Source organism: Arachis ipaensis, chromosome B4 (genome assembly GCF_059453495.1).
Source record: "Arachis ipaensis isolate K30076 ecotype BB chromosome B4, ASM5945349v1, whole genome shotgun sequence".
Classification (NCBI taxonomy): Eukaryota; Viridiplantae; Streptophyta; class Magnoliopsida; order Fabales; family Fabaceae; genus Arachis; species Arachis ipaensis.
The window spans coordinates 140,228,079-140,251,697 of record NC_142439.1 but is presented as its reverse complement, the minus strand read 5'-3'; the positions used below and the strand labels follow the sequence as shown (position 1 = coordinate 140,251,697).

The 23,619-nt window shown below is 33.3% G+C and overlaps 3 protein-coding genes and 1 long non-coding RNA gene across 7 annotated transcripts; all 4 read right to left on the bottom strand.

Moving 5' to 3' along the window:
• Window positions 1-2,149: 2,149 nt before the first annotated feature.
• On the bottom strand, window positions 2,150-3,670 carry LOC148569461 (uncharacterized). The gene is made up of 3 exons (XR_015881417.1): window positions 2,560-3,670; window positions 2,369-2,469; window positions 2,150-2,265 (listed from the first exon to the last, which is right to left on the bottom strand). It is a non-coding gene; the product is annotated as an uncharacterized LOC148569461 (long non-coding RNA).
• A 2,976-nt stretch (window positions 3,671-6,646) lies between these two features.
• Window positions 6,647-11,470, bottom strand: LOC107635256 (beta-glucosidase 12). 4 transcript variants are annotated; one of them, XM_016338671.2, is made up of 15 exons: window positions 11,146-11,470; window positions 10,955-11,027; window positions 10,756-10,844; window positions 10,581-10,650; window positions 10,456-10,514; window positions 10,012-10,087; window positions 9,845-9,922; window positions 9,677-9,764; window positions 9,284-9,539; window positions 8,556-8,671; window positions 8,226-8,440; window positions 8,063-8,094; window positions 7,623-7,725; window positions 7,069-7,165; window positions 6,647-6,973 (listed from the first exon to the last, which is right to left on the bottom strand). In XM_016338671.2, the coding sequence occupies exons 1-15, from the start codon at window positions 11,290-11,292 to the stop codon at window positions 6,721-6,723; spliced, it is 1,752 nt and encodes a 583-aa protein (XP_016194157.1). In that variant the 5' UTR covers window positions 11,293-11,470; the 3' UTR covers window positions 6,647-6,720. The 4 variants fall into 4 exon arrangements, with proteins under 4 accessions (XP_016194157.1, XP_016194158.1, XP_020977619.1 ...); XM_016338672.2 differs by having other exon boundaries at window positions 10,756-10,820; window positions 11,146-11,468; XM_021121960.2 differs by having other exon boundaries at window positions 10,756-10,820; window positions 10,955-11,050; window positions 11,146-11,464.
• A 3,635-nt stretch (window positions 11,471-15,105) lies between these two features.
• Window positions 15,106-17,685, bottom strand: LOC107637216 (uncharacterized). The gene is made up of 2 exons (XM_088485060.1): window positions 16,774-17,685; window positions 15,106-15,855 (listed from the first exon to the last, which is right to left on the bottom strand). Exons 1-2 carry the CDS (start codon window positions 17,683-17,685, stop codon window positions 15,106-15,108), a joined length of 1,662 nt encoding a protein of 553 aa, XP_088341186.1.
• A 2,488-nt stretch (window positions 17,686-20,173) lies between these two features.
• On the bottom strand, window positions 20,174-23,405 carry LOC107637215 (uncharacterized). Its single transcript, XM_016340651.3, has 2 exons — window positions 20,621-23,405; window positions 20,174-20,538 (listed from the first exon to the last, which is right to left on the bottom strand). Exons 1-2 carry the CDS (start codon window positions 23,403-23,405, stop codon window positions 20,174-20,176), a joined length of 3,150 nt encoding a protein of 1,049 aa, XP_016196137.3.
• Window positions 23,406-23,619: the final 214 nt, after the last annotated feature.

Here is a 23,619-nt window from a genome sequence, read left to right as displayed (position 1 = left end):
CCTCAAGAATTAACTCCTAACGTTCCCAAAACCCGCGATTCGCATTACCTATGACTCGCATATTGTCTATGATAACCCATTGGTGCTTCCATATACATAATTCACTAGTGCTAAGCCAGCCAAACTTAATACCAGGAATTATGCAATGCAAGACTAATGGCATTAATCAATAGACCGTCATGTGCATAAAGCTCTAATTCTCGTTATTCAAACAAGACCGACTACATGACAGACTCTCAGAGTATGCAATTAAAGCATAATCAGTCCATTCTCAAGGCTCTACAGGAAAGACTGCTCTGATACCATAATGTAACACCCTCACTATCAGCAGTCACGCTTCCGGCTGCGCCACTCTGATAGGAAGAAGTATTACGACTACTTTACATACTAAATACTAAAATAGGAGCCTGTGACTCGACACTGTATCGCTGATTTCTTTGAAAACCGGAAATAAATACTTTATCTTAAGAAAAATACAAGCAGGCATAGATTCATATACAAAATTCCTTACATAATAACTCATAATATAATATACATATAAAACATACAACTCCTATCCCTCTTACAAATTTGTAATAACAAAGACGAGGGAAGAAAATAATCTAATTAATACAATAACATATAACCCAAATGCAGTATAACTCTCCTTAATGCCTCTTCATTTGGTTCCTGAAAAGGGTAAAGCTGTAGGAGGTGAGAACCTAACCACACGGTCTCACCACGGAGTTTCAAAGTTGTTATAAGAAGATATTTAATAAGAAACTGTTTTCAAGCTCAGTGATTATCATTGCCTTATGAATCTTTTAAAACCAATAGGAAATCGTTCAAAACCCTTTTCAAAGAAACAATGTTTAATCTTTCAGAAATCCAAAATCTTTCCTTTCTTATAAGAAAATCTCAATCAGAAATCAACCACGCAATCAAACAACACAATCATTAATTCAGCATCCAAGTTCATTCTCAAATGTAGCACGCCAGGACAAACACAGGCAAGACAGACAAGGAAAGCACAAGTAGGTAGCAGTTACAACAAATAGTTCAAGTAGCAGTTAAGAACAGTTTAGCAATTAGGCAAACCAAAACAAGTTCAAACCCAAACAAATCATACAAAAGCATATGATGCATGCCTGTCCTATGGCTGATGAGGCTCGTCTGTCGGTTATCCAGCCAACCCGACAAGTCTGAATTGTCCTTAGACTGTCCCCCGACGTGCATCCCCAAGAGTCTATGCATAGATTTTTCTCAAATAATCAATATTACTCAATGGGGGTATCATTCCCGGGAATTTATATAGTGCCCGGTCACACTTACGTCGTAGGGTCAACAGAGTATCGAGTTTTCAACCTGGTACACATGGTGGCAAGTCACGGCACTTAATCCAGGGAACCTCGTATCTCAGATATTTCAAATTCATAAGCCATATAAATAATTCATTCATCATTCATCAATATCTAATCCATTCTCAATATCATCATCATTCATCAATCAATATCCCATTTCCAAATTCATTCAAAAATCATATTTCAAATCAATCCTCATCATCCTTTTTTTTGTTAATCAACAATCTCAATTCAAAACATAATTCTTTCTTTTCTAAATAAATCAATCTTAAAACATATAACGTTCAAAAACTAAATCTTTTTAAATAATTACTTCAGGCAAAACTTTCAATTTTATAAAATTTTGACAGCATCTCCTCTAAAACTCGAACACTGCCACCCTTTTCGGGTCCCACTCAAACATTTCTCAAACCTTTTCTCAACCATTTCCAAATTCCAAACATTTTCTAGAGTTGAACCAGCTCCAATATCAAATTATTCTCAAATCAGACCAATTCCAATAATAAAACTCTTTTTAAAATCAAACCAGCTCAAGTATTAAATCATTTATAAAATCAGACTGACTCAAAATCAAACCGCTTTAACTCCAACCCAAGAAAAACCAATTTTCATAATAATTAAGTAAATAACTTTTCAAACTCATTTCTTATCAACAACCGTACTTCACTCAAGCAATCAAGCAACCAATAATTCAGTCTAACAAACCATCACATTCACAAGACAAATATAATCACAAAAGTATATCTTTCTGCGTCAATATCTATTTATAACAACTCTGTAATATAAAATAGAATTTAAGAAAAACCCTACCTCAATTAGTCGCAAGTTGCATAATTAAACCCATTAAATCCTTATTCTCATGTTAATCGGCAGCAACAGTAGAAATTCCCAATCAACCGCAGGGATCACAGCAACAACCACATATCTGACATAATTTAGAGTTAACGCGGGACGGATATTGAGCGATATTAGAACATGATCGATAATGGTGTATTGCGATAAACAAGAACGGAACCGAATAATCTTACCATGATAAACAGAATAGAACGACACAATAGCAGCTTCTAAATTGACTAGACAACAGCTCTAATAACGGCCAGAAGCTCTGATGGTCTTGCAGCAGCGGTGCCTGTATAATCCGATGCAAACAACCTCAGTAACAACTCACGGTAGAAGCAACTTAACAGAAAAGAAGATCTGAGGCAAGATTAGAGCTTACCAAACTGACTTTGGCCTCAGTGGCGGTTTCTGGTGGCAGTGGCGGCGGGTTTCGAGCGGCAGAAGCTCGGTCACGGCGGCGCAGCTGACAAACCCCATTTGTAGGGTTTATCTTGTGCTTGATTTAGGGGATTTTATACCCTTTTACCCACATTTATCCATTGAAATAGCATGGTTTTATAACTTCTCCTTTAATTGTGCTTAAGAGTGAAAACATGCTTTTTAGGACTTAAAATAGCTAAATCTAATTCTCCTTGATTCCATTAGATGCCTTGATATGTTTGCTAAGTGATTTAAGGTTTAGGAGGCAAAGATTGGATCAAGGGAATGAAGAAAGAAAGCATGAAAAGTTGGAGAACTCATGAAGAAATGGAAGAACCGGAAAGCTGTCAAGCCGACCTCTTCGCACTTAATTGGCCATAACTTGAGCTACAGAGGTCCAAATGATGCGGTTCCAGTTGGATTGGAAAGCTAACATCCGGGGCTTCGAAACGATATAAGATTTGCCATAGTTGCTACACGTATGGTGGCGCGCACGCGCAAAGTACGCACACGCGCCGTTGCTGCCACCTAGTTCACTTAAAGCAAAACGTGGCCAACGAATTCTAAAGCCTTGTGGGCCCAATCCAACACATTTCTGATGCTATTTAAGCCAAGAATTGAAGAGGGATCAATATACTTGTCATCATTAGTCATAGTTTAGCTTAGTTTAGTTTTGAGAGTTAGTTTCTAGAGAGAGAAGCTCTCACTTCTCTCTAGAATTAGGATTAGGATTAGGTTTAGTTCTTAGATCTAGGTTTTAATCTTTGCTTTCTTCCACTCCTATCTCTCAATTCTTTGTTGCTACATTCATCTTCTTCTATTCTTTTGTTATAATTTCCTTTATGTTGTTCTTATATTTTGTTGTAGATCTAGTATTGTTCCTTCTACATTCTTCCAATTCAATAAGAGGTAGTTCATAATAATTGTTCTTCTTTGCTTTTCTATTGTTGATCTCTTGCCTTTGTAGTTGTAGCTTCCTTTAATTCTTGCATTTAATAATGTTTACTCCTCTTGCACCTTATGTGTTTGTTGAAATGTCTCTTTTAGTTTTAGTGTAGATTTTGTTCCTCTTGGCCTAGGTAGAGTAATTAGTGACACTTGAGTTATCTAATTCCTTTGTTGATTGATAATTAGAGAGATTGCTAATTGGTTTGGAGTGCACTAAAGCTAGTCTTTCCTTGGGAGTTGGCTAGGACTTGTGGCTCAAGTCAATTCATCCACTTGACTTTCCTTTAACTAGTAAGGGTTAACTAAGTGGTAGCAATGAACAATTCTCATCACAATTGAGAAGGATAACTAGGATAGGACTTCTAATTTTCATACCTTGCCAAGAGCCTTTTATAGTTGTTAGTTTATTTTCATTGCCATTTACTTTTCATGCTTCTTATCCAAAACCCCAAAATAACTCACAACCAATAACAAGACACTTTATTGTAATTCCTAGGGAGAACGACCCGAGGTTTAAATACTTCGGTTTATAGATTTTAGGGGTTTGTACTTGTGACAAATAAATTTTTGCATGAAAGGATTATTGTTAGTTTAGAGACTATACTTCAACGAGATTTCATTTGTGAAATTCTAAACCGTCAAAAATCCAATCATCAGCAGCCCCAGCAGTAGCGGTGACGGAGTGCGCAACGGCGGCGGTAGCTTCTCGCTGTACGGCGGCGCCTCCCTGTTTCCTCCACCGTGAGATCTCTTTCGCTCTGCTCCAAAGACGGCGACGATCTGCGAAGGGGAAGACGTTGGCGAGGTTTTCATGGCGGCGACATAACTAGGCGGCGGCTGGGCTTGTCGGCAACGGCGACTCCACACGCGATGAAGACAGCGACGGTGGCGCCTCCTTCTTGCGCGGTCCTCCTCGGTGCTGGCGCAAACGGCGACGCGACGCAGCGGCTCCCTCGCGACACTCTCCTCTCTCAGATCTCCTCACTCTTCTCCCCCCTCTCCTTCCTTCCTCGGTCCCCCTTCCTTCTTCCCCTTTCTTTCTCTTTTTTTTTCCTGATGGGTGCATATTTTGGTTAGACAAAAGGGGGGTGGGGGTTTCAGCTGCTGTTGGTGAAGCCTAATGGCGGCTAAGGTTTCATTAGGAGTAAGGAAAAAATTGTAATTTAATTGGAATTAGAGTTTGTGTATAAAATTAAGATTTTAGATTTAATTATAGTAAAGTAATTTTAATAAAATTGAGGCATGGAATATAAATTTTGAAATCTAATTAAATCTCTAAAATTATTTTAAAATATTATTTGTGGTATAAAAATACTAATTGATTCTCAATAAATTATTCTAATTGAAAATTCATGGTAATATAATTAATTTTCTTTACCTTTAACTTAAAGTATTAAATGATATAAATTAAATTATCTAAAATCCAATCATATAAAATTCTTATTATTTCGTAACTACCAATTTTATAATTTAAATATAGAAAATAAATCAATAATTATAAAATTAGACGAAATTCTAATTTAAATAGCCAAACCCCATTGTTTTTAAATTTCTAGAACTTTAAATCATAAATAGGAAAATAATCCTTAGAAATAGAGTTTAGATAAAAACTTTAATTTATTTCAAATCCAATTAATTACCTTTAATTATTTTCACTAAAAATAATTTCTGAAATTAAAACCATAAATAAATATATAATTTAAGATTGATTCAAAATAGGACTTTTCAAAAGTCTTGGGTCTTACATACAATGTGTATAATAGGCTATTTATTTGGTCCAATATGAGTTAAAAAATGAACATTCAAGATAAAATACTACTAATTTTTCAAACACAATACACCCATACTATCCAGAATAACCATCCGGATACCAGGGATAATAAACATTTGATATCTTACTGAATCGAATATCTATAAACCTCCATTATACACATTGTACAGATACTTCATTGACTCCCTATACTTCCTCGATTATTAACGATCGAATAATGATAAAAAAAAAAAAAAAAAAACAAAAGACAACGTCACAACAACACACTTACTTGACACAATCATCATATGGAATAAGGACAATCAACGTGGATAAAGCCATAGAGGGTAGCCATCATAATAATGAGCAAATTAAAACATCATAATCTACAACAAAGAATTTTAATTTTGAAAATTGGTATTCATCTATATAGTTTGCATTTTCCAAAATTAAAAGGTAATAAAAGAGAGTATATATCTATTCATCATTATTAACATGCCTTTTCTCGGACGCTTTTTTCTTTTCCCACCTCATGCTTACAAAGAAATATCTTTTATTTTCTTTAATTAGAAACGAATCTCTTTGGATTTTTTAGCTTTTCGTAGAATTATTTTGTTTTTTAGTCTATCTCCTTTTGTAATAGAAAAATGTTATTAAAATGATCAAGAAAGAATAAAAAAGCCATGAATTGAAAAGATAAGAGAGTTAAGATGAAAACATATTTAAATTAAGCCATTATTCAGTGTAATTCAATTTTTGGAGATATAAACTTAGTTTGAATTCATATAGTCTTCCTTTCCTAAATTGGGTCAACGTTTTAGAAATTTGTTATGATTGATTTGAGTTAAATAATTAGGCATACTTGGTTTGAAATTCATTGGTTTAATATATTTGATTTGCATCCACTAGTTTTAGTAAAATTGATTTAAACTTAGGTAGTTATTATTGTTTAACTTGGTTTGAATTCTTTTGAATTGGTAGCTGTAATTATTAGTTTGATTATAATAAAAATTTTATCATGATTTGTGATGAAAATTCAATATAGACCTTATTGGAGATTGAATAATAAGAATATATAATTGTGTCAATCTTCTATTTTTTTTTTCCCATCTACTTTTACTTTACGAGATAAAAGATAGAAAATCTATTGTATAAATCATTTATTACAATAAAGGTGAATAATGCGTAAAATTATTAGGTATTCTTGATTTAACTCCTTTTAAAGTTGTAAAAAACTCTCGATACGATTGATTATTTGTATAAAATTCTTTTCAACGGATAGTATACAAAAATTAAAATAAAATAAACTTATACCTAAAATAAAGTGCTAAAAAATAATGAAATCTTATGTGTAAAATTATATGTAATTCATTTATATGCAAAAAAGAGATATTTCTTTTTAATTAGTCAAACCATCTCAACTTAAAAAAAGAAATAGTAAATTAGTGAGGACAGGCATGTGTTTGTTTGTTGGTTGTTGTTCAGACTTGAGAGGGATTCTACTTGTTTATGGAGAAAATTCTTAAACCATTTGGCTGAAGATTTTGCATATCTTTTTAATTGATTCTTATAATCAACATAAACGAGTCCAAATCGAACAGTGTATCCATCTGTCCATTCAAAATTGTCCAACAATGACCATGCAAAGTAGCCCTTCACCTTAACATCATTATTTCTACAATTTGCAAAAAAAGAAAAAAAAGAAAAAAAATTAATTTGCAAATAAGTAGCCCTTCACCTTAGCAACTTGCAAATCTTAATGATCCATACCTCATAGCACTGCGAATGTAGTAAAGATGCTGAATATGACAATCTATTCTTTCTTTGTCTTCAAGTGACATTTTTCCATCATTAGCCTCAGGATATCCTCCAAATTAAAATAAGCAGTTGAAGTATAAGAGCATAAAATGTTATTTAGAAATAATAATAATAATAATAATAATAATAATAATAATAATAATAATAATAATAAAGTTTAATTACTCTATTCGTCCTTGTGGTTTCATCAAATTTGTAATTAGGTCTCTACTCTTTTCTTTTTAATTGGATTTCTACACTACTTTTAATTTTGTAATTAGGTCTTTTTCATGTCAAGAATATTAAAATTAATAAAATATTTCTTTTAATAAATATGTGATCAAAGATCTATTCAGTTAAATCTAACATTTTTTATACTAGAAAATATCTAATTACAAAATTAAAAGCAGTGTAAGGACTCAATTGGAAAGAAAAAAAGTATAAAAACTTAATTGAAAATTTAGTGAAACTATAAGAATCAATAGAGTAATTAAATCTAATAATAATAATAATAATAATTTATATACCATTCTCGGTTATGTATATAATTGGATTGTTGTACTTGTTGTTCATGTATATTAGTAGTTCCTCAATTCCTTGTGGGTATAGGTAGATCCAATCTGAGGCACCCTGCAAAATAAAATTATCCATGTTAGTATGCTCTTCTAAATATTTAACTATTTGTAGACAATAATGTTCAGGAAATGGGAAACATCAAATAAAATAAAAGCTTATCAGTTGATTAAGTTAAAACCATCAAATCAATTTTCATGGACATAATAAAAACTTAAAATAAAATGAATATGAACCAACTATCCCAAGTTGTATGTGTTTGAAGGACAATGCTATGATGCACCAAGTAAAACGTGATATTCCATACACTAAATAATCTTAATAATATAGATCTTAGCATAATTTTACATCAAGAATTCAGTAACATTAAATGATCTTAATTGTTAGTGCATACCTTTGGACCAATAGGAATCCCATTTCGCTCATCTGATGCAACATTTTCAAATATCATTGGAGGGAGTAAAATCAGAAAGATAAAAAGTTTCAAAAATTAGAGAAAAAAAAAAAGAAAAGAAAAGCATTTTATAAGCTTGATTAAAGCTATCTAATTAGCTTACTTGTTAACTCTGTGCAAGAGTCTGTGAAGGCTGTTTGATTTTCAACTTGACATTCAGCATCCGTCACATAATTTGTGGTATAATAATTGATACCAATAAAATCAAATGAATTTTGGACCATTTTAGATTGCTCTTGAGAAAATCTTGGCAATCTATCTCCCAAATAGTTAACCATTTCAACAGGGTATGAACCATAAGTTATTGGTTCCATGAACCTTAAAGAATAATAGAAATTGTGACAACAATGTTAGTCAATTTAATTAATTTGACATTGGTAGTCATAGGTAAACAATTTTACTATGTGTGAAAAAATAAAATAGTGCAAATTACCATCCTATCCTGAAAGCCAGTGCTCTTGATGTTGCATCAATGTCAGCAGCAGAATGGGATATAGGTATAGCCCAGTCAATGCTGTGAGCAATCCCAATTCGACCCTTTTGAGATTTCTGATAGAAATGATCACATTTAAGTATAAATTAGTTCACAAAGTAGGATATTACACAAACTAGATGCCTTACATGTATGAGGCTTTAGAACTAACTTAATATACTTAACATTCCTAAAACCAGTTTATGAAAGAAGCTCTGATGTTTTTGTAAAGAATCAAATCATATTAAAAAGGCTCAAATTTCATATTCATGTTAAACATGCCTCTATAATCATGTTTCTAAAAAGTATGGCAGAACGATTTTAGATTAATCTACAACTTTAGGTAAATCATACTAATTTTTTTGAAATTAAATAATATTACACACTACACTCCTTCATTTGCAAAAAGCATATACTAATTTCCCTGGTTTAATTTCTATAACACTTGATACCTTAATAAATCTAACTTCAAGAAAAGTTGATATAGTTTACTATAAGATTTAAGAGATAGTTAGTTTGAGACTACATATAAAGTATGAACTTAAAAAATCAATAATGAATTTTGTAAGAACTTAAGTATGCTAATGAATAAAAAGTTATACAGTAGCATAATAATTGCTGATAGTTGCAATGATGTAACATGATCTTGGCTTTGGCTTTATGAGAAATTGTTGAAGTAAAGAATTTACTTGGTATTTTTCCTTATAAAGTTTGACAGCAGCAGCATGGGCAAGAAGCTGGTGGTGAGCCACAAGGTAAGGTTCAGTGGCGGAATCTCCACCGGAGCAATTGAAGGGCAACCAGCTTGAGCATCTTCCTGGGGCTTTCAAAATATGAGCATAGCCTAATAGAGACAAAATGGATGGTCCATTCAATGTGATCCAGTGTTTCACTCTGTCCCCAAATTCCTTAAAGCACACCTCTGCATAGTCCTTAAAATCATCCCTAACATTATGATATGATTAACCTTAATCACTTATCACTTAATATTATAATTTACTTTGCTACATATCTACATCAATCTTTATGAACAGGGTAATTTAGCTTAATGGTTTTGCTGGGTTAGGTAAGCATATCCTTACACAATGTGTGGACTCAAAAAGCCACCATATGCATCTTCAAGGCTCTGAGGCAAATCCCAATGGAAAATAGTTACAAAGGGCTGTATTCCTGTCAGAAAAGCCACTAAGGTCTTAACATAAAAATTGATGAATTTCAATGGAAAACAGAGGGGATTATGAATTTCAAACCATTTGAAAGAAGCTCATTAATGAGGTTGTTGTAATATTGGATGCCTTCTTTATTTATTCCTCCAGCTATGTTTCCACCTAATGATCACAGTACAATTAGCAAGCACTAAATTTCTTGGTAATCATAAGACTAGGACTACAAGAGTTCAAGCATATAATATTATTACCCGGAAGTATCCTGCTCCATGAGATTGAGAACCTATATGCATTGAATCCTATGTCCTTCATTATATTCACATCTTCCTATTAAGAAAACATATGCTTAGTAACTAACTAAAGTGAAAGATAGATATAGAACACAATGTCCTGTTAAGTCATGGTTTTAAATTAAGGTTTTCACATCACCAATTCCACAATCATAGTATTACCCTTAATTAAGTAAATTAATCACAATAGGCTACAACACAACACAACATACTAATTTTCAAGTTGCAAACAAAGTTTTCACATCACAACGCACAGTGCAACGGCCGCAATACCCAGAATCACAATATGCAAACAAGTGTGATATTAAGCAGTTTAGTTAAACATTTCAATCCATCTAATAGTTCTCGTTTGCAAATTCAATTTACAACATTGCTTAAGGTCAAACTAAAGGCAACAATATGTACCTTGAAAAGATGGTATGAATCAACAGCAACCGCACCATTACTATGATCTTTTATTCTTTCTGCCACCAAAAAAAAAAAAATTTGGTTTTTTGCTACCCTCAATGGAAAGAGAAGTGTTAATGTACCTGGGTATTTCTCAGTGTAAGTGTCCCATATACTTGGACTTCGGCCACCTTCATTCACTGCACCCTCATACTTTACATAACCATACACCAAGGTGGCATATTAGATTAATTTTAATTAAATAATGGACATGCTAATTAAGAAGGTGGATCAACATAATCATAGGAAAAATCAAACCTGATATGAAGAGGATGCTGTGCCAAACATGAAATCAGTGGGGAAGCTACTTCTTTTAACAGAGGCTGTGCCATAGTACATAGGAAAACCTGAGATATATAAGTTACAATAATAATAATAAAAAAATGCCAATAATGCTAATCATTGACCAAAATTGCTTTCAATATTGTTAAAAGTCTAAAAAGACCTGCCCCCTTACTTGGATATGCCTCACCAACAAGGGTGTTCCAAACACTTGGATTTCCTCCATCATTTGCTGAAGCTTGGTCACACTGAATTATAAGAATCAGAAAATCTGAAAGGCCTTAATTGAAATCCATATTCAAATAACATATATAAATAAAAGGTGTTTAGGCACAATAATGAAAGGTAAACTTATTAAATGTAAACCTGAAAGTTGTTAGAAGATGAGTCAGAGTTACTTGGATTGATGTGAATGGAAGCATATGATGAATAGTGAAGTAGTAGAATTAGTATATAGATATACATAGTATGTACAAGGTAGCGCTTGGAATTGAAGAACATAAGTGAATTCATTTCCACTATTTGCTTTTCAATTTTAACAAAATATTTAATACGCTTCTGCTTTCTGTTTAATAATGCCTTTGTTTCTGAGGCTATCTCTTTCACTCACTCGCTCTCTCTCTCTCTCTTTATCTTTCAAGCTATGTTGTATCATGTATGGTTATCTCGAAGCCATGTCTATGGTGTAGAATAACACAGCGCATGTGGGGTAGTTTCCTCACTCACTATTGCCACATTTGCAGTGATTTATCTCGACTAAATCTCCATTTTGGTCCTGAGATTCACGCGATTATTCATTTTGGTCTCTGAAATTCAAAATTACCTATACTGAACCATAAACCCTAAACGCTAAACCCTAAACTCTGAGATTCTCTATATTTAAGTCTAGACACTAATGTGGTACCTCGACTCTTTCCGCCGATGATTAGACAAACGGAGTGCTAAAATGACACCCTCCCTGCCATGCTAGATGATGAGTAAACGATGTCGTTTATCCTTGTTTGGGTGCCAAGGATAAAAAGTCCTTTATTCATCATCCAGTGTGGCATGGAGAGTGCTATCTCAGCATTCCGTTTGTCTAGTCATCAGCGAAAAGAGTCGAAAGACCACATTAGTGTTCGGATTTGAATCTGGAAGACCAGTATCAATAATTTTGAATTTCAGGGACCAAAATGAATAATTGCGTGAATCTCAGGGATCAAAATGGAGATTTAGTCGATTTATCTCCTATGGTTTTGGTAGGTAGATAATGACTTTTGTGAATATTGTGAACAATAAACTCTAGAATTGACCCAATAAAATAAAAAAACACTTCATCCCAAATTCTCTCTTAAACTCTAAATAATCATCCGCACACCTAATGAATTAAACATTCAGTTATTGTTAACTGTGCATGAATAAACCGAATCAAAAGAAATAACTATCCAATTAAGAATCAACATAATCAACCATCCGCATACCTATTGAATTGAACATTCGATATATTCATTGTTCATATTGTTTAATATTTTTATTGTCTATCTATACTTTTCTGTTATATACATATTAAAAAATCAGCCACTAAATCATATTTTACATCAGCCACTAAATTATATTTTGCATTTTAATATTAGTTTATAAATGAAATTATGATTATAATTGGCATATTGATCCTAGTTCTTGTTGTTTTATTTGTACTTATTAATTACGGTAAATTATATGATAAATATGTAAGTTTACAGATTTTTTTTTATGAGATGAAGAGAGATTGAGAAAGTTACAATTCACATTTTAAACAATAATAAAATAATTAAAAATAATTATAAAAAAAATTTATACTCTTTCTATACCACTTTAATCAATATATACTCCGATAATTAATAGTAGTACTATTATTCGTCCCTCAAAACATGCATCTTACAAACCTTTTTTTAATTTGTTAAAAGGAAAAGTCTTTAGTGTAGATTTAATATATTATTTACAGGTGTGGATTTTATGTGAAAAAGATCACAATAAAACACGTATGTGAGAATTTAGGTGTGACTGGATGCCATTGCATCATGTTGCTGAAAGCCACAGAAATGCTAAAAAATTTTATTCTTTGACCAAAAAATAGAAATTAATGTTATTAAAAAAAGGGATAAACAACGTCTCTTTCACAAGACCGAAAGTATTCACCAAGGTTCGAATCCAAATTAAAAATTACATGAATTACCATATGAGCTAAGTCTCCACTACATCTTCTTGCTTTCTTTATCTATTTTTTTTTTGGTTTTTCACGGTATCCCCTAACCTGACAGGCCAAAGACTAATCCGTCGCGGTACTGAGCTCCATTTAAAGGTTTGCCGCTGGCCAATGAGTTGCTGGCCAATGAGTTTCTTTATCTATTTAATAATGTAAAATCCCTTCCATTTTATACAAAAAAAAATTCAAACAAGACTATATAATCTCATTTTTTAGAAAACAAAAAGCCTATTTATCTTAAACAAGTCCAAAAAAAATCGGCCCATTTCTTTTTTTATGCTACCTTTACCTTGTTTTATCTACAAAGAAAATCATTTCTATAGATCTCAACAAATGTGGTAATCTAAACCGAAAAATCTTTCATAGCCACATAGATAAAAAGAACACAAGTTCTCTATTAGACCCAACTTGCCAAAAATATTAACATTGCGTTTGTCTTATTACTATTTCATTAGCCATCTAATTTACTGTACATTTGTGCAAAGAAGCTGCAAAAGAATTGCTACTATCGGATAAGCTGTCACATCAATTGAACCTGCAAGTTTGTGCTACCTCAAACGTGTTTGTCAACTACTATGCACACGTAATATCCACTGGTGTGGATGTTTAATGCCATCCACACCATAGAATTCTCCTTGTTAGAAAACCTTGCAAACCAACATGCTTAAACAATCAATGATGGACCTGAAAATTTTATTAGTGGGGAAAAATTAGTATACAATAATAATAATAAATATTAAAAATTTATTAAAATTTATTGTTTTTGGTCATTAATAAACCATCAATATTTAAAAGTGCGAGCTAAAAGTATGTTGTTAACTTACTAAATTAAATGAATTGAACTAATGACTAAAAATAATGATAAAAAATAATAAATTCTGATGATCCTTAAATATTTTTCTTAAAAAATTAATATATATATTTAGATATCTAAAATTAAGTATATTAACAAAATTATAATAATTTAATTAACATATCAAAAAGCATATTAATTAAAAATTATTTTTTCTTATTTTAATATTGTGACAATGTTGTGTTTAATACGTTTAATATTAATACCTTATCAAATATTTTATATCTATCAGATTATATTTTATTGATTATCTTTTATATAATATGAAAAAAAATTACATCTCAATATATAATTATGTGAGAGAGATAAAAAAAAAAAACATAGTAGTAAAAAAGACAAAAATTTAAATTAAACAATTACAATTTTTTTTATATTTAGGTCTAAATAATCAAATATCTTTCTTTTTGTAAATTAATGTTTCAATAAATTGTTGTCATTTAATTGTAGATCAGAGTTGATACTCTATAAAATTTATGGCAGAAATTTTTTAAATGAGAATAATCATTATATGTAAGACTAAAACTAAATTAAATAAAATAATACAAATAAATAATATATATATATATATATATATATATATATATATATATATTAAAAAAATTATTAAATACTAGTAATATCTTTTATATTTGAGAAGTTAAACTTAGACTTTACTTAATTAATTAATTGGCTAATGTGGCAAGAATTATTATTATTATTATTATTTTTTAAAAGATAAATGTTATTTTATTAATATAAAATAAAAGTGTTTCCATAAGGAAGTACAAAAGAATTGGGTATTCCCATTTATCACCAACTGTGACTGAAAGACTAAGAGCTTAAAAGAAGAGTAAAGAAAATTAGTAGCATCTATCAGGTATAACTCACGAGTTCACGCACTAAATTGCTGGCTTCTTTCACTATCTTTGGTGCCGGGCTTATTACCTTCTCAAAAACACACTGATTCCTCGCTTTCCAAGTGCTCCAAAACAGTGCCGCTATGAGTAGCTAGGGTCTTTTGTCTACCGTCGAATTGAGCCGCTGCCCAAGATAAGACTCGTTGCCACCAATTGAAAAAAGTTTCTTCTTCTCTCATCCATAGGTCAGAGGTTATTAAGTTTAGGCTCCATATTATTGAAGACAGGGGGCATTGGAACAAAGCATGAGAAATTGATTCAGCCTTCAACATGCATCTTGGACAAGTGACAGGAGTGGATGCGAACCGGCTGTGAACTTGTTGCAACACCGGAAGCTTTTCATGAAGACTTTTCTATAGAAAAATCTTAATTTTATGTGGTAATTTCAACTCCCAAATGCTATTCCAGACTCTGTTGTGTATGTTCTGGGGTCTCAATGAAGTAGGAGAATGAAAGAATCCATAAGCAATTTTGTATCCTGATCCAACTTCATATATACCAGATTTTGTCCAGCACCAATTAACTTCATCCTCCTCCTCTGTTGGTTTGATTGAAAAAATTTTATTGCATATATCAACTGAAAAAATTGACTCAATCAGATTTCTATTCCAGCTTCTATCAAGATTTAGTAACGCGCTAACGTAATACACTTGCAGATTTGGCGGAATTGTGAGTGCATTTTGAGGTACATTAAGGGGAACTGGTGGTGGGAGCCAGGGGTCATGGAAGATGCGAACATTAGTGCCGGAGCCTATTTTCCATGACAAGCCTTTCTCGATCACCTTGCGTCCTTCAAGAACACTTCTCCAACCCCACGACGGTACACTTCCTATCTCTGCATGTAGGAAATCTGTATATCTGAAATATTTAGCTTTGAGCATTCTTGATATAGTAGAATTAGGGTATTTCATTAGACGCCAATATTGCTTGCCTAATAAAGCCAAATTTTTCTCCCTTAGATCAAGGATCCCCAGCCTTCCATCTTTCTTCGGTCTTGTCATTGTGTCCCATTTAATCCAAACCATTCTTCGTTCTGCGCCTTTTTGACCCCACCAAAATTGCGAGAGCATGCTATGAATCTCAGTTAACAGCGTGTCCGGGAGCTTGAAACAAAAGAGTGTATAAATAGGAATCGCCTCCCCCACCGCTCTCAATAGCGTGTGCCTGCCACCTGATGACAATAGACTTCTTTTCCAACCCATAATTCTCTTCTGAACTTTATCCTTGATAGCTCCAAAGGTTTCTTTCTTTGATTTTTGAACTATAGAGGGCAGTCCCAGGTATTTATCTTGTGCTCCAATATGTTCAATATTTAGTGTCTGAGCAACTGCTAGTCTTGTGTTCTGAGGTGTGTTGTGACTGAAAAAGATAGCCGACTTATTCAAATTGACTTTTTGCCCACTGAAACCCTCATAGGTCTCTAGCAATTCTAGAATGCTTTGACTTGTATTAGGTGCGCTCTTGCAAAAAAGGATTGAATCATCAGCAAACAAAAGGTGATTAACTGTTTGGCATCTCCGATTAACTTGAACTCCTTGAATTAATCTGTTTTGCTATGCTTTGTGTAGCAAGAAGGAAAGTCCTTCTGCACAAAAAAGAAAGAGATATGGAGATAGGGGGTCACCCTGTCGGATGCCCCTATTTGGCCTAAAATAGCCAAAAGGTTGACTTTCCACAACAACAAAGTAAGAAACAGTCGTTACCAATTTCTTAGTCCAGTTAATCCATTTAGCATCAAACCCCAACTTATCCATAATATACCATAAAAAATGCCATTCAACCCTATCATAAGCCCTGCTCATGTCTAGTTTAACAGCCATCTCATGCTCTGCCCTACTTCTCTTATTTTTCAAATAGTGCATACATTCGTGGGCAATTAGAATATTATCTGAAATGAGTCTTCCTTTGAGAAATGCGCTCTGATTTGGACTTATAATTTTATTTATAATACCTTGTAATCGGTGCACCATAACTTTAGAAATAATTTTATACATAACTGAAGACAAACTGATCGGTCGTACCTGAGTCATGTCACTGGCATCTGGCACCTTTGGAATAAAATAAATTTGAGTATGATTGAAGCTTTTTAAAATTCTGCCACTGTGAAAGAAACTTCTCATTGCCTTAAAAACGTCACCTCCAACTATATCCCAGAAAAAGTGAAAAAACTTAGCTGTAAACCCGTCATCACCAGGAGCACTCTGAGCATGAACACTAAATGTAGCTCTTTTGACCTCGTCCATAGTTACTGGCCTTTGGAGCCTACGGTTCATGGAAGCTGTAACCTTAGGCTCCAAATCCTCTAAGTATGGATTCGGATCAGCCGAACAAGAAAAAGTAAAAATATCGCAAAAGTAGTCCTCAGCTACCTTTGCAATATCCTCCGATTTCGATGCAATCTCATTGTCCCTCCCCACTAATCTCCAAATTCTGTTCCTTCGCATCCTTGATTGAAATTTCTGGTGAAAGAATCTAGTGTTCTGATCTCCTTCTTTTAGCCACTTGATTCTAGATTTTTCTCGCCAATAGCTCTCTTCTTTCAAATATGCCAGCTCCAACTTCTCCTCCAAACTGGTAACCTCCTCTCCCCCATTGATTCCAGCCACCCGCAACTCCTCTAGTTTAGCTTGAAGGTCCTCAATTTCTTTCCGGGAGTTTGCTTTGTGAGTTTTCTGCCATTGAACTAGTCTATGTCTACAAACTTTCAACTTTTGGCCCAAAGAGAACATAGCCGAGCCTACAACTTCCATTCTCCACACTTCACTGACAATTCTCTTGACATCCTCTTCTCTACACCAACGTTCCTGGTATTTAAACCGCCTTTTACTATGCCAGGATTGAGGTTCGGTTTCCATCAAAATTGGAGCATGATCCGAGCCTGACTCTGTGAGCCTGTGCACCACTGCATTCGGAAACATCAACTTCCATTCCATCCCAACTAAATAGCGGTCAAGCCTCTCCTTCACCAAATCCTCTCCTTGTCTTCAATTTGTCCACATGAAAGGGTGCCCCACCATTTCAATATCCACTAATTTGTTATTGTCAATAAAATTAGTGAATGTTGCAATGGTGATTGCTGATTTTTGGCCTCTACCCTCCTTTTTCGCTTGGCTTGTTATTATTATTATTATTATTATTATTATTATTATTATTTATTTGTTTGTTTATTTATTATGAGTAAATTTAATTTTTTGAATATTAATAAATTAAACTTATATAATGCAATAACTTTTATTATTGTGTTAATATTTAATAATATAAATTTTTTAAGGCATAAATAAAATTTCTTTAAATATAAGGACAAATACACATTACAATAAAGATATTATATACATATATATACTTATTTTTTTCTAAAAACTCAATGGGGACCTTAATGAATAGGTCCGTGCCTGTGAACAGTTATCTACGTTCTTTCTCAATTAGAGTAAACTACGTTCTTTCTCAATTAGAGTAAAGTATTGTTTTTGTTCCAACGTTTGGGGTAAGTCCTACTTGTGTCCTTAAAGTTTAAATCGTCCTATTTGTGTCCTTAACGTTTAAATCGTCCTATTTGTATCCTTAACGTTTATAAAAGTGATTCAATGTTATCCTACTATCAATTATACTAACAAATCAGATTATATTTTTCAATTATTCTCACTTGAATGTATTCATTCTCAATTAGGTCTCACTTGAATGTGGTCGATTTTAATATTATACCCACTATTTGTGTTTAGATTCAATTATGACCCTAGAAAAGTGAATTATGTAAATGTTATAGGAATTAGTTTCAACATTTGATGAGCTATTTTTCGGAGTAGATCATCGATTCTATCCCAGACATTTGTATTCTAACTTCAAGAGATTTTTAAAACTCAAACTAAAGTGCTCATGATGTGTAATTGACGACAGGATAACATTGAATCACTTTTACAAACGTTAGGGATACAAATAGGACCAACGACGATTTCATTAGATATCTTACAACTAGAATCTCTCTTTTTTCCGATCCAGTTCCTCCACCACCGCGAACCCCAGTTAGATTCAGGGATGATACACTTTTTAGTTATTGGGAGAACTCGAGTACTCTCTTTCGGATCCAGGAAAGAGCTCTCAGAGATCTTTTTTCTTTTTGGAAGATACATGAGCGGAACAATAAACCTATTGATATTGGCAGAATCTTTTGAGTCTTCCAATGTATCATTTCTGAGTCCAATGGAATTCATAGGTATAGGAAGAAGCCCTGTCAAATAGAGATCTTTTCTTTCGACCATCTTTCGATTGTTAATACGATATATAAGGACCGCTACTACAAAGAGTACTACATCCTTGATCGTAAAATATCGATTGCTTGTTGAACCCTGTGAATTGCGTGAAAGTAGGATACTCCAAATTCGTGAGTCCAAGAGCACAAATAAGATTTACCCCAAACGTTAGGGACAAAAACGATACTTTACTCTTCTCAATTAAAAAACAAACCTAATTTTCAAATCTCCAAAGTATTATGACCATACTATTTTATAAAAAAAATATTATATTATATTACCATACTAACTAGCTCTCACATTCCAGTCAATTCAAAATCTTAAAACACCGAATTAATGAGTATTTTATTTTATAAACTTTCACTTTTCTTTATTTTGACCGATGTCATATTGAATTTCCTGAAACACCTGTATAATTACTTAATCTCTTCTCATATTATTATTGTGCTTTGAAATGATTGATGTGTGCACTAGTATAGCTTGAATTCTTAATTAACAAAAAGGTTTTCAATTTTCAATGTAATTTAGGGGTCAAATTGATAGCTGAGTTTGAAGGACGACGCTTCGTTAAGTTGTTGTATCCGTGTGTCGGACACATTTCGGACACAACACTCACCAATATTTGTTTGACATGTGTGTCTGCTGTGTCCAACTGTGTCTTAATAAAAAGTAAAAAAAAAAAATTTCGAACACATTTAAATACACCTAAATACCATCACTTATCAGCGTATCCAATCTTATTCTTAACATATATTCTTGAAATAAATTTAGATATAGTATATATTATTATTTATTAAAATAAAAAATATTTTAAATATTTGATAATTAAAATAATATATTAAAAATAATTAAATAAATTAATTTATATTTTAATATCAATAAAATATCAAAATATCATTACGATTTATCTAAAAAATACTTTATCTAAAAAATACTTTATATTTTATATATAGCCTTCGTATATGAAAGTAAGCTTTTTTTGGGACTAATTCTTCTATTAGCGCAACATACGACTCTACTTTTATTCATGCATTAACACAACAAACTTATCTACCTCCTTTGGTAGGCACAACAACATCACAACACACTTATCTTTAACAAAACACACCAATCTAATTAAATAAAAAAAAAAATAAGAAAGGGATGCTGAGATGAATCATATAAGTGGAGTTTGTCATTCTTCATTGAGCTGTCCAATTCTGATGATAGGAAACTGGTGATTAGCAAAAGGCAATTTTCCTATCATAAGCTCTTTGGACACTTGATGCATGCTTGGTCGAGATTGTGGACTGTGGCTCAAGCAATTCAGTGCCAACTTTATGATCTTCATGATATCACCAACCATTAATTCTTCAGGATGTGGAGGTCTCTGATCTATGACTTCAACCAATAACAAATTGCAACTGATTAATGCTGTTGATGGTGACAACAATGAACTTATCAGATCCCCAGGATGCTTTCCCATAAGAATCTCCAAACAAAGCACTCCAAAACTATATACATCACATTTCTCTGTCACTTCCATTGTCTGAGCTAGCTCTACATTTAATCATTCAAATTTTCAAGTTATTCATAATAAAGCAATGTATTTATATGCTTAATTATTTTTATAAATAGTTACCTGGAGCTGCATAGCCAAAGGTGACTGCAAGTGTTGTCCAACTTGACCCAGGTTTCAAGAACTTGGCTGTTCCAAAATCAGATACATGAGCTTCATAGTCTGAATCTAGAAGAACATTCTTGCTTGATATGTCGCGATGAACAAGAGGGGGTATGCAATCATGATGCATGTATGACAAAGCATTTGCGACTCCTTTAACCACATTCACCCTCTTTTTCCAATCAAACAGAGTTGCATGTGTTTCATCTCTTAGTACTTGATCCAAGCTTCCACCTTCCAAGAACTTATAAACCAGAAATGAGAACCGCGAGTGCTGGCAAAAACCATACAGCTTTATGATGTTTCGGTGCCTGATTTCTGTCAATGCTTGGATCTCATTTTCAAATGATTTCAAGTTGGATGTTTCTGTATGAAGCTTCTTCACAGCAACAACCATACCTGAAGGCAACTCAGCCCTGTAAACAGATCCTTGCCCTCCAATTCCAATGATATATTTGTCATCAAAATTGTTGGTGGCTTCAATGATAGTTTCAAATGCCATTTTCCCATCATGGCTCCATATTGAAAAAAGTTCTTTTGGCTGTGTTTCTTGATTTGTGCCTGTTTTCTTTCTTGCTTTTCTACAAAGAATATATACAGAAACAGCCACCACAGAAAGCACAAGTACTAGTACTCCAAAGACAAGAAGCAATACCAATAACATGACCTTATGATTTTTGCTGATAAGATTGCTTGGACATGGCACCAAGCCAGATACATTACCACACAAGCCTTTGTTATTTTTCAATGATTCAATTGAAGAACTAAGAAAGGCTTTATTGTTTGGAAGAGGGCCTTCTAGTTGATTGTATGATATGTTGACAGAAATCAAGCTTGACATGCCATCAAAACTTGATGGAACTGTCCCAGAAAGATTGTTGTGTGAAAGGTTCAATAATCGCAATTCCTTCAACTCTCCAAGCACTTTTGGTATTGGTCCATTCAACAAATTGCCGCTAAGATCAAGAGAGTAAAGAGTTTGCAATGATTGAAAATCAGAAGGGATACTTCCCTCTAGTTTGTTGTTGCTCAAATTCAATTCCAACAAGTTGGGTAACTGCACAACTTGTCTTGGTATGTTGCCACTCAATTCATTTCCTGCTAGGTGCAAGATTTGAAGACCATGCAATGATCCTATATCTGATGGAATGTTTCCTGAAAGATGATTGTTGCTGATCTTGAGTTCAAACAGTCTTCTCATATTTCTTATTTCATTTGGAATCTTTCCACTCAAATGATTAGAAGAAAGATGAAGCCTTCCTAGATTGGTAGCCTCAACAATTTGTATTGGTATAGCACCAGAAATATTATTATTGGACATCAACAAGTTCTGAAGATTATGGCTCTTCCCCCAGTTTGGTGAAATTTGACCATAAAATTTGTTGTCACTCAGGTCAATATGCACCAAATTAGGATAAATGCCAAAATCTTGTGATATGTCTCCCTTCAAATGGTTCTGCTCTAACCTTATTCTAACAAGACTAGAGCAGTTCTTTAAGGTACTTGGTACTGGACCAGTGAAATGGTTGTGATCAACATTGAAGAAATTCAATGAACCACCTAAGCAAATGTTAGGTGGCAATTGACCAGTGAGATTGTTTGAGGCTACTAGAAAGTCAATCATGTTGGTAATGTTATTAATTGAGTGTGGAATGGTGCCAGTGAGTTTGTTAAAGGACAGTTCAAGAAAGGAGAGCCTTTTCAACTTTCCAATTGAGTCAGGAATAGATCCAGAGAGATTGTTTCCTTGGAGATATAAGGATTCCAAGTTGATCAAATTGCCAACAGAGGCAGGAATGTGTCCTGAAAGATTGTTAAAGCGGAGAAAAATCTCAACAAGACTTGTCATGTTTCCAATTGTGGAAGGAATGGATCCGGTGAGGCTATTCGAATCAAGTTGAAGCGAATAGAGATTAGACAAGTTTCCTATAGATGCAGGGATGGATCCAGAAAGTTGATTGCCATCAAGCCATAGCAATGTCAAGTTAGACATGCTCCCAATGGAGGAAGGGATTGTACCATTGAGGGTGTTATTAGAAATTGAAACTTCATGCAAATTGGTCATGTTACTAATTGTAGAAGGGATATTACCAGAGAGAACATTTCCTGACAAATCAAGATACTCAAGATTTGTTAACATGCCAATTTCATGGGGAATGGAACCAACAAGATTACTCTCAGCAATACCAAGAAACAAAAGGTTTCTTAGTTTCCCAATCTCAGGAGGAATGTGGCTAGAAAGATTGTTTTCTCCTAAGTCTAGATATGTCAAGTTGGCCAAGTTTTCAATGGAAGAAGGGATAGGTCCACTTAGATGATAACACAATGAAAGATCAAGCTTTTGTAAACTCCTCAGTGTCCACAATTCTTTAGGGATGGAACCCTCAAAATGATTTAAAGAAAAGTTCAAAGTGTTGACTTTTGACATGTTACCAATGTGTGAGGGAATGGTTCCATGGAACAAGTTGTTGTATATGTTTATGGAAATGAGGTTGGGAAATGAAGAGAAGCTAAGACTGTGAAGTGTACCTTTGAGTCCAAAGTTTTCAAGATTGATGGTTGTGATGGATTTTGATTTGTCACATTGAATTCCTTTCCATTTGCATGGACTTGTCCCGTTCTTCCAAGATGATAACATAACTTGGCTTTGGTTCTCAAGGCTGGCCTTCCATTTTAAGAGTGCATTTGCTTCACTTGATGAAGACACTTGTACTATAAACACACAAAGCAATATTAAGACAACCATTTTTTCCGACATAATTGGTGACATGGTTCAAACTTCAAAGGATAATGCAAGATATATATTCTTATGTTATCTTAGTAGATGGATTATTTTTGTGTTTATATATGGTGGTGAATGATGTAGAATTCGTGTTAATATATATACCGAGTGCATGGCACGTGAATAGTTTACGATTCACTATTGGAAATTCATGCACAAAGGATATCCACATTTACGA

What these genes read in the sequence shown, in the direction of transcription:
- LOC107635256 (XM_016338671.2), bottom strand. Translation starts at nt 11,292, where the DNA reads ATGAATTCACTTATGTTCTTCAATTCCAAGCGCTACCTTGTACATACT. An exon ending in TAATGAGCTTCTTTCAAATG is followed by an intron (nt 9,765 to 9,844) that starts GTTTGAAATTCA and finishes CTTTTCTGACAG; the next exon opens with GAATACAGCCCTTTGTAACT. An exon ending in TACATTCGCAGTGCTATGAG is followed by an intron (nt 6,974 to 7,068) that starts GTATGGATCATT and finishes TGCAAATTGTAG; the next exon opens with AAATAATGATGTTAAGGTGA.
- LOC107637216 (XM_088485060.1), bottom strand. Translation starts at nt 17,685, where the DNA reads ATGGAATGGAAGTTGATGTTTCCGAATGCAGTGGTGCACAGGCTCACA. An exon ending in ATGCCAGTGACATGACTCAG is followed by an intron (nt 15,856 to 16,773) that starts GTACGACCGATC and finishes TTTTGTTTCAAG; the next exon opens with CTCCCGGACACGCTGTTAAC.
- LOC107637215 (XM_016340651.3), bottom strand. Translation starts at nt 23,405, where the DNA reads ATGGTTGTCTTAATATTGCTTTGTGTGTTTATAGTACAAGTGTCTTCA. An exon ending in CTTTGGCTATGCAGCTCCAG is followed by an intron (nt 20,539 to 20,620) that starts GTAACTATTTAT and finishes GATTAAATGTAG; the next exon opens with AGCTAGCTCAGACAATGGAA.